Raw genomic sequence first — 10,742 nt, forward strand, 5'->3', positions numbered from 1 at the left:
ACCCTACCGCCAGGGTCCGTGGCAGTAGGGTCCTGTGTTTTGTTGTTTCAAGTTCAATTGTTTGCTTCTTTTCAAAATCAATATAACAGCAATATCACAGATCTTAAATAATTAAACTTGGGAATCACATACACATTAACAAAACTTGAAGATAATATAGTTCCACAAATAGCAAACGGAGTTCAACTAATTAGAAAACGGAGTTCCAGATAGACACACAAGTAACAAACACACCGTTCCACAAATAAGTTACAAACGGAGTTCCAACACACAAGTAGCAAACATACCGTTCCACAAACGGAGTTCCTACTACAAGAGCCAACTATCGAAGAGCAGAATCAGTTACTCCTTCCCCTCTTGGAGGTACGGTCCTCGTTACTCTTTGAACGAGTCTCTTCAGTCTTCTTCTTGGGCCGTCGAGTAACCGGTCTCTGGAAAGGGTCCAGACTCACCAAATCCTTCTTCTTCGGATTCCTCTTCGGCAGCTGAGGTGGTTGAGATGATTGAGTTGGTGGAGGTCCATAATCTTCATCGTACTCCTCCTCCCCGTTGCTCTCATCCTCCTCATCCTCCCCTTCTTCATGTGTGGCCTCCTACTCCTCCTCATCCTCTTCCTCCTCCTCCTCCTCAACCAACCTAGACGACGAGGCAACATGGCTCGATGAGCCGATGTGACCTTGTATGGCTACATGCCGATAAGCTTCAACCGACCCAGCTCCAGCACACCCAAGCAGCCCTACTAGCTTGCGACAACGCTTCACGAACTTCTGCACTCACAATGAAACAAGGGCATAATAAGTATTAGGTTTATGATTGCAAGTGAACAAGATGCATCTGTTCCGAGAAGGCTGAAATTGTACCTTCATCGTCCCCCTCATTTTGTTCTCAGATTGTACGCTCCCGGGGGCATCACCTAGTGCATCTGAGGCTTCAAAGATGCATCTGTTCAGCTCACCAGACTGCAACGACATAAGTCAGTCACGATGATGAATACAATAATTTAAATACAACAGTCGGTTCAAACTTACCACTCTGTTGATGAGGGGTGCAAACTCCCTAAATCCACTGTGCATGTCTCTGATGCCGGTCTGGTAGGCCTCTTCCTCGGGGTCATCCCTCTCCAGCTCCGCGATGTCTTCCTCCGTCCACCTAGGCCTGAGACGAAGACGGTGCTTCTGGCCATCATCGTACCACCTCATGTGTCGGTCCAGGTAAGCATCCCAGTCAGTCACTTTCCTCTCCACGTCTTTCCGGTACCTCCGTCGGTTCCACTCCGTCACATGAGTTTTATGCTCCTCTCCCCAGTCTGTGATCGACTGATTCTTCTGCTGGCTCATCCTGCAAGGCATAGGCCACAAGAAACATCATAATAAAGTCGCCACGCAATGAAATCATGGGCACGGAGAACAAAGCGCTCACAGGTGGAGCGCGTGGCCGCCGATATCGGTGGGCGTGCCCGGTGGGGTATGCTGATACACCCCAAACTGCGTGGCCACGCGGTGTGGCAAGTGCCACTCGACGGCATACACACAGATCATGGGCACGATGCACCCCCAGAGACCACGGTCCTCATTGCACATCACGTTCAGATCAAAGTCCCACTCTCGGTCATGATACGGCCACCAGTTTACCTCTTACATATACGCTGGTGAGTTCCCACTCTCGGTCAAAAGTGAATCAAAGTTAAAGGTGTTGAGCGAGTTCATATACCTGCTTATGCGTCAAAGCGTCCAACTCGTTGGTGTAGGTCTTGTACGAAGTCTTGTTTAGGCCCGTGTAGAGTTTGACAACGTCCCACTCGTAAGCTAGGGTGGGGTGTCGAGTCTCGTCGCCGTCCTCGCTATAGGCACCCCATGGGCGTCTTCGCATCTTCTCAGGACGCCCCACCGGCAGCCGCTCCCACATCCAAATGGAGAAGGCCCAGACAAAGCCACCCATATTGGACTTGTCTCCCGTCCTCTGCGTTGCGTCGTCAAGCTGCAAAAAATCAAATGAGGATCATATATAACAAAATGTCATGGACATACTTTCGTAGGTAGGCAATTAGATACTCTCTTACCGAACGGTATAGGTAGGCGAGAGATGCGGTCCCCCAGCTGTACCCTGCATCCCAGTCCGCTAGGAAGAACAGATTACGACCAGTTGGCAGAGATTCCCGGAGCTGTCTGGAAACACGACCTCCATGAGAAGATACCACAGGTAGGCCCTCGCGTACCACTCCACAGTCATCTCATCGGTGTCTTGGGGGCATGTCTTCCGGTGCTCCGAGAGCCAGGGCAACGACACACCGGATGTACAATTACCCTTAGCACCGGGGCAGTCGCCGATGAGGGTGGTAACCCTCTCCTGCCAGTTGGTCCTCTCCACTCGCCCGGTGAGTGCATGACCCTCGATCGGCATGGCAGTAATCATCGACCAATCCTCGAGGGTCACCGTCATCTCCCCGCATGGGAGATGGAAAGAATGGGTCTCCGGTCGCCACCGGTCAATCAAAGCTGTCAGAGCTACGTGGACAAGCGTCGGCGGCTGACGCTTGAACTGCAACACGAAACCCAATAGTCGGGCTTTCTTGAAGAACGGCGTGTAGCGCTCGTCGTAGTCCATATGCCCATGAACCCCGTGCCCCCTCATGCGCAGTGGCTGGAGCATCTGTCAAAAAGTGAACACCAAAAGTTAGGAAATTATTTTCATCAATCCGAAAACTTTTATCAATATTTCATTCATATTACTTACCTCTCCGTTCTCTATGAAACGAGCACGATGACCCTTGTCTAATGCGTAGTCAAGCATGGAGTACCGTGGGCCGATGTTGTCCGCAAGAGGTGCCCGCCTTAATAAAATTTCATAAACAAAAGCATCATAAGCATAAGCATACATAAACAAAAATGAAATCAAATCATATCAACATGCATCATATCAAAATAAAATCTTAAGCACATTCCTCCAACAACATCTAGTACACATGATGGATCAAATCATATCAACATGCATCATATCAAAAAAAATCCTCCAACATGCATCATATCATCATATTTTTAAACAAAATTTTCAAAACAACATCTTCATATCATCATATCAACATGCATCATAAAACTACAATCAAGTCCTCCCACATGCATTACATCATAATTTTTTTAACAAAAAAAATTATGAACTAGGGTTCATCTTCACACTAACATATGAACTATTGATTAGAGTTCATATTCAATACCACTAGTTACTAAAGAACTAAGAACTAGAACTACAATCAAGCTAAAACAATCTTAGGTGAAAAAATCCAATCTAAGTTCAAAAATACGAGGGATTTCAAGCAAATAATGCGTCGAATCGGAAGAAAGTTTGCAAAAACTAATTGGAGGGATTGGAGGAGCTTACGTTTCTCTCTTCGGGGCCATCTTGATCCGCAAAAACGATGAAGAAACGGTGAAGATCCGAGGGGGAAAGTGGAGAAGATGAGAGGGGGGAGAGGGGCGAGTTGGGGAAGAAAATGAGGAACTGCCGACGGGGGGGAGGGGAGGGGTGGGGAGATGGGCAGGGGCGCGGGGTCTCGGGCGAAATAACTGCCCGGACCCTACTGCCAGGGGCTCTGGCGGTAGGATTAAACAGGCTACCGCCAGGGGCCCTGGCGGTAGGGTACTAATCCACGTCAGCACGCGGAGAAGCCCGCCGTCCCCCTCCGTCGCACCCTACCGCCAGGGCCCCTAGCGGTAGCTTGTCTAACCCTACCGCCAGAGCCCCTGGCGGTAAGAAAAAGGGTCAAATCCCGAATTTTTTCCCAACCGGGGTCAGATCCTAAATTTGTATTGCAAAATGGTCAAAACACGAAATTTAGCCGCCATGGAGAAGGAGGGCGGAGCATACATAGAACTAAAATCCACCGATGGGATGAGGTCGCGGAGCGGGCCGGATAGCTACAGGTCCCTTCTGACTGTCCTCCCCATCTAGTCCGGAGGATGGGAGATGAGTCAAACTTGTGTTCGCTCGTGCTAGACAGAGGGAGGTGCAGAGGACGGTGGAGCATATGGGCGGAGTGAAGGTGGAGGCCGACATATACGATCTTGGAGCAGAGGGTCTTCCCTTGACCTTCAAGGTGTGGGCGTCCCATGTGTAGCAAAAGGACAAGGGGAGGTTGTCGAGTGCACAGACGGCGTAGGGGTGGGCAGGGGCGTAAGGTCAACTCCAATGCGTCTCACTCTCACACAAAAGGTGCGCATCAGTCCAGCGGACGAGTGTGTCTGGTTTTTAGCAATGGGGCATCAATGCGCCTCACGGCCGACGCATTAGTCCGCGTGGTCCTAAAAATATTAAATAGGCATATAAAACATTTAAATTTAAAACATACTACATATTAACAAAACATAATTAAACATATTAAAAACTTTGGCCAAAGTTCACTTCAACATAATTAAACATAAAACATTAATAAAACTAAAAAAGTGCAGCGTCCCACCGCCACAGCCCGCAGCCCTAGGCATCGTCCTTCGATTCGAAGCGGGTGAGGTCGAAGAACGCCGGCGGCGCAGCCCAAGGGAAGGCGTCCTTGTAGGCCACCAGCACCACCTCCTTTGGCGCCTCCTACTGCGGCGGTGCTGCCTGACATCACGCGCGTGCCTCCTCCTCCTAGCGCGCCCTATGTAGCCGGCGCCCCCGCTGCATTTGGCGCTCGGCGTCGGCCCGCTCCTCCGCCAGCCAGTGGGCCTTCCAGACGTCTAGGTGTTGCGCCTCCTCCTCGGTCGTCGTGTCCATCGACACGGCCGAAGTGTTGTACCCACCCCCGCACGATGCCGGTCCACTGGTACATTTTGCGGATGCATTGGTTGCAGGCGGTGCCGGTGCGGGTGCTGGCGGTGCCGGTGGTGATGGTGGTGGCAGTGGGTAGACGTTGTCGCCGACCACAGACAACTGGAGCACCTCCTTGAGGCCAGACCAGCAGGCGTCTTCCTCGCGCTTCGAACCGTCGATGGCGCGCTGGAAGGCCTCCTCCGGTGCCGCCTAGTAGGCGGCCTCAGCCTCCACGTCCTCCGGCCTCACCACCAGCGGCGACGTGGAGGGAGGGCGTCGATCTAGACCACGGTGCACGTCAGACATCCCAATGCGGGGAGTCTGGCGCATGCGCCGAGTGGCGGTGTTGCTCCGCCGTGAGGAGAGCACACCGCCTGCGGATCTCCTCCACGTGGGCCCGCTCTTATTGTGGCACGGCTGGCACCGGAATGCGCTGGGGGTCAAGGTGCCAGCTGTGGGGGAGATTGACGTCCGGCCACGGAAGCGGGACGCGGTACTCCCAGTGGTACTGCGCGCGGTGCACCGGGATCTACAGCCAGTCGTGTGGCCGGCTCGCCTTCCCCCTCCCCCGGCAGCACCAACGTGAACCTCGCCGGACCATGCGATGAGCTGGCCACAGGGTCGTGCTTGCCCTTTCCCTTGCCGAAGCCGGCCATGGCGTCTGGGATTTCTATCAGCCGGCTTATAATATAAAAGGGCGTGGACTGTGGATGCTTCCACTCAGTGGTATGCGGGCCCGAGGTAGGTGGACAGCATTGACTATGACCTAGGTGGTGGTTGGGCGGTAGACATGCGGGACTGAGGCGAACACCGAGAGGACACGTGGGGGTGTCCATCTCGTGTTCGTGTGGACGCAAATTATGTGCAAATTTGGGCCGGAAATGCGTCCAGACGGACAGCGAGCGAACTTGATTTGGGTTTGCGTTCGCGCACTGGGCTGGCGTTTTCGTCCGTTTCGGTCCAAACAGACACATGCAGACCAAATGCGTCTGCGCGTTGGAGTTGCCCTAAGATTTGCCTTGTCTTGTCCGGCGCATCTTGTAGTGGGCGGGTGAAGCGGCGCCACAGAGCTGACATATGTCAGCACGGCGGTGGAGGGGAGATGGATCACCGCACGGGGACGGGGTGGGCCGAAGAGCACAAGGATGGGGCAGACCAAAATAGGCCGAATGCAGTGATGATATTTTTGTAAGGTTCCTGCTTTAACGAACATTTTTTTTACTTACGGATGGCGTGATGGGTAATTTTTACGGGAGTTTGAGGTGTAATTAATATAGATATAGATTACATATGATGGGTCTCAGAACCAAGGGATGCACTGCAGATAAAACTCTAATCGATATCCCCATAAAGCACAAATATGTTGAAACATTGCTATTTATTTTACACTACACATGTTCACTGTGTTGTATAATACTTTATTCAACCTTATGCCAAAAAAAACGTAGAAGGATATGACTTCTAAGGCTCAGAAAAAACAACATTTCTCAGTCAACTCCTCGTCCGCCGCCAGCCAAATCATATAACCCCTCCTTCCCATATACCAGTTGCTCGCTGGTGAGCTCGACAGCAGCGTCAACAATTCCAAGTTCAAATGTTTGTATTGTATCGTACAGCGCACATCAACCTTACCGACTGCCACTGCGTCATCGATGAGCGTGCAGATCACTTTCAACTGCTAGAAATTTCTTTGTAGTTGGTCACGAACCTGCAACTTGTCTAGGTATGTGCAGTATAAATGCAGATTCTCTACGGAGTGGCAACGAACAACCGTAGCAGACCTCGCTGCTTGAAGTGAGGTGAGCCAGCGAATCGTCGTTCTCGATCTTTGCCAGGAGAGGTACTGATCGAGATGTCGGTGGCTGAGGTGAAGAAGACGGCGTGCGTCACCGGAGGGAGCGGCTACATCGCTTCAGCACTCATCAAGCTGCTGCTCGAGAAAGGCTACGCTGTCAAGACGACTGTCAGAGACCCCGGTTGGATTATTGTTTGCTTCCGTGTTTCTAGTTCTATCTTGTAGAATTTGAGCTGAAATCTCAGATTCTTCAGAGTTCAGACTCGACTAGATAAAGATTCTGTATTTTGATCCAAATTTCCAAAGACTCTCAAGATTATGTATTTTGTATGATGAAGATAACGTGGAGAAGAACTCCCACCTCAAGGACTTGGAAACACTTGGCCCCTTGGAGATCGTCCATGCTCAGTTGGATGAAGAAGGCAGCTTTGATAACGCAGTTTCCGGCTGTGACTACGTCTTCCTCGTCGCAGCTCCGACGAACCTCGGATCAGCAGATCCTGAGGTAAACAGACATTTCTACCATGTTTCTTTTTCATTTGCACGATTGTTAGGAGTGAGTCGGGACACCATTTAGGCTGTCAACCATGACTCTCTCTGACAAATTATTATCGGCCATAGAAGGCTTCAAATCTTGTTCACCCCCACAGTTGGCATTTCATCATGTGGTAACACAATTATGTCAGTCTATTTCCTCCTTGGGGATAACTTAGTGTTCTTTGTGTTTGACGGCAGAGAGATCTGATCGAAGCTGGTGTGCAAGGAACACTTAACGTGATGAGGTCCTGCGTGAGAGCCGGGACGGTGAAGCGGGTGATACTGACATCGTCAGATGCCGCGGTGTCGAGGAGGCCGCTGCACGGCGGCGGCCACGTGCTGGACGAGAGCTCATGGTCCGACGTTGAGTATCTCAGAGCCAACAAGCCACCAACTTGGGTACATAAATCTTTTTATTCCGTCTCTCTAACAAGGACATACACAATCCATAGAAGGCAGTATTAGTTATGTGTAATTTGCATGGCAGGGATACGCGGTTTCCAAGGTGGTTCTGGAGAAGGCGGCGAACGAATTCGCGGAGGAGAACGGCATCAGCCTTGTCACCATGTTGCCCGTGTACACCTTGGGTGCGTCGCCGGACTCCAAGGCCAGAACCAGCGTGCCCATCACCCTCTCCCTGTTGTCCGGTGAGAGACGCATCCCTGCTTGCATTTCTCTTGTGTTTTTTCAGGCGACGAGAAACAGCTGGGCATCCTGTTAGGCCTGCAGGCGGTCACAGATGACTCCATGGCGATATGCCACGTAGACGACCTCTGCCGTGCCAAGCTGTTCGTCGCCGAGAACGAGTCATCGGCAGGTAGGTACATCTGCTGCAGCCACAACACCACCATCGTGCAACTCGCGCGTCTCCTTGCGGAGAAGTACCCAGAATACAACGTGAAACCCGAACGGTATGTGAACCGGTTGTCTAAACTACTCTACAGTCTACACAGACGCATGTTTATTTTTTTGCTGGTTTACCAACATCCACATATGTTTTGCAGCTTTGATGAGTACCCAGATGAGCCGAGAGTGTGTCTGTCGTCGGAGAAGCTCATCGGGGAAGGATTCGCGTTCAAGTATAATGACCTGAGTGAGATCTTCGATGACCTCGTCGAGTACGGCAGGACCACAGGGATTCTTCCCTACTGATACGTATGTGGGCTGCTGATCAATATGTGATCAGAACTAAAATGTCATCTGAAACAAGCCATAAAAACTCGCGCTTCTGTTTTGATGCCTTAAGATGCTAGTTCTTACCTGTGTGAAAAATAAAACAGATGGGATAGCGCGAAACCTCAATATTTGGGGTTAATGTATCACCAAAATACCAACTTTCAAGTTTTTTGTTGCATAACCACATGTTTAGAGCAGGGAACCTCAACCCATCTAAATCTCATGTTTGAGAGATTCGTCTGTTTTTGCAAAGTAAAAATATATATTCGTTCATTGGTGGGACTGGTGTGAGGGTGACCTGCCGCTAAAAGTTGCCACTAGGGATTGACACGGAGGAGGATCAGGCCTTCACACCCTCCGCCCCCCCCCCCCCCCCCCCTCGTGGTACACACAATTTTGTATGGTGCTTGGGCCTCTTGTTAAACACTAGTAGAAAAAGGGGCTTTTACCCCGGTTGGTAAGGGTCTTTTGTCCCGGTTTTCGAACAAGGACTAAAGGGCCGTTACTAAAGCCCTAACCCTTTAGTCCCGGTTCTTACACGAACCGGGACAGAAGGTCCTCCACGTGGCCGCTGCTGCCAGCCCAGGCAGGGGGGCCTTTGGTCCCGGTTGGTGCCACCAACCGGGACCAATAGGCAGGGCCTTTTGTCCCGGTTGGTGTCACCAACCGGGACCAATAGGCATCCACGCGTCAGCATTTCAGGGGCTGGGGTTTTTGTTTTTTTGAAAGGGGGGGGGTTGGGGGTTTTGGGGGGTTAATTTAGGTGTTTCATATATTGTGTTAGCTAGCTAATTAATAGAGAGAAGTGTCCTCTCTTATCTCCGTGCTTGGTCGACGCTACGTACTATATACGTATGGAGAGGACTAGACACGCTAGCTAGTAAGCAAATGAAGGAAACAGAAGATCGTCATGAACATATGCATACAGAGAGAAGTGATATCGACCACCTCTCCTTCTCCGAGAGATTGGTCGAACAACAAGTTCTCGTATATCTATCTGACACTACCGGCTACATATATACAATAATTATCTCTTACAATATAATCTCCTAATTAAATTGTAAGAACACAGGGTCCACATAGTATTCTCCGTTTTCAGCGATCACGTGGTCAAGGAAGAATGCCGCCAATTCCTCTTGAATTGCTCGCATACGATCTGGTGCTAGGAGTTCATCCCGCATCCGAAACATCTAATTTGAAGAAGGGGGTCAATACATATATATATATGAATAAATGAAACTCGACACAAATGATGGTAATAAAATAAAATTGTGAATATTATTGCTTACGCACTTCATATTGTTCGTCAGAGTAGCCCCGCTCACAGGTCGTGTGGCGGATAGACTCGCAAACGTAGTATCCACAGAAATCATTCCCTTGTTCCTGCCACAACCACTTTACAAGAAATAGAGGTCAATCTAACTGATAAGCAAGCATGCTAAATGGTATTGATGAAACTAGCGCTTGAATCACTAGGAGATGTGCGGAACATGCTACTATAGTACTTACTTTCGGGTGTCTAAATTGCAGCTTCTTCGGCAGTCCCGGAGCTTTTGTGGTGAATTTTCTCCAAACCCTGCCAGACAAAGAAAACAATTACTTGATATCAGGAAATGAACAAAGTTGCTGATATGGTGGATAATGATCGATTTAACTTACTTCTCGAGCATTTGAGTCATGTCCGCATAGTCCTGGGGATCTTTTCGTCTCGAGTCTAAGACGGTTACTACTCCCTGCTCAAGCTTAATCTCTAGGAGAATATAGTGGAAGCTGCGCATGCATGCATAAGTCATCAATTACATTACCATAACCTGGACTAATAAGGGAAACCGAATATGCACAAGACAGTAACACTCACTTGAAGTTGTAAGGAAAGAGTATTATATCTTTGTTTTGATTTAATACCAACGATCGTAGCAAGTTGGCCTCGGCTTCTTTGGCATGTTTTTCAACCGTATATGCATCTATGAGATTTGTGTTAATGAACCCAATATCACCGATTTGTCTTTTCTTCAATTCGGCGATCTTCAATCTGCATAATATAGTGAGGATAATTATAAATACATGCAATGAAAGAGCTGACCTATATAGAGAGACTTAATGACAGAAGTAGTACTACTTACAGACAGTAGCAAGTGATCGTTGATTTATCGAGGGCCTTTTGATTGAAAAACTGGAAGAACTCCTCAAATGGAACATTCAGCAGTTCAATTCCAACGAGGTCATGCTCCGGTTTAACTCTCAGCGTCAAAGTATTCATCCCATCAGACTCTCTGCAGGTTTTCATGTACCAATCATGTAATCTTCGCATCATCGTTGTTAGAGATCTTTCATCTTTGACGAGAGGCTTCCCGTAATGGTATTTGTGTTCGTCCACCTCCATGATTTCATAATGTACATCGTCGGGCAGGTAATCTCCAAGATTGCTATAACCGGCCACCATCCTCGGATC

General features: G+C 49.4%; 1 protein-coding gene across 3 annotated transcripts; it reads left to right on the forward strand.

Moving 5' to 3' along the window:
* Positions 1–6,634: 6,634 nt before the first annotated feature.
* On the forward strand, positions 6,635–8,266 carry LOC123050175 (anthocyanidin reductase ((2S)-flavan-3-ol-forming)-like). Of its 3 annotated transcripts, none has more exons than XM_044473010.1 (6): positions 6,635–6,758; positions 6,916–7,082; positions 7,313–7,513; positions 7,602–7,761; positions 7,806–8,029; positions 8,129–8,266. In XM_044473010.1, the coding sequence occupies exons 1-6, from the start codon at positions 6,635–6,637 to the stop codon at positions 8,264–8,266; spliced, it is 1,014 nt and encodes a 337-aa protein (XP_044328945.1). The 3 variants fall into 3 exon arrangements, with proteins under 3 accessions (XP_044328945.1, XP_044328944.1, XP_044328943.1); XM_044473009.1 differs by having other exon boundaries at positions 7,806–8,025; positions 8,119–8,266; XM_044473008.1 differs by having other exon boundaries at positions 7,806–8,266.
* Positions 8,267–10,742: the final 2,476 nt, after the last annotated feature.

The sequence above is a fragment of the Triticum aestivum genome, chromosome 2D (genome assembly GCF_018294505.1).
Source record: "Triticum aestivum cultivar Chinese Spring chromosome 2D, IWGSC CS RefSeq v2.1, whole genome shotgun sequence".
NCBI classification, from domain to species: domain Eukaryota; kingdom Viridiplantae; phylum Streptophyta; class Magnoliopsida; order Poales; family Poaceae; genus Triticum; species Triticum aestivum.

Excerpts from the sequence above, each read along its gene's own strand:
- LOC123050175 (XM_044473008.1), top strand. The coding sequence starts at position 6,635 with ATGTCGGTGGCTGAGGTGAAGAAGACGGCGTGCGTCACCGGAGGGAGC. Across the intron at positions 6,759-6,915 it reads GACGACTGTCAGAGACCCCG|ATAACGTGGAGAAGAACTCC; the intron begins GTTGGATTATTG and ends TGTATGATGAAG. Across the intron at positions 7,514-7,601 it reads CCAACAAGCCACCAACTTGG|GGATACGCGGTTTCCAAGGT; the intron begins GTACATAAATCT and ends TTTGCATGGCAG.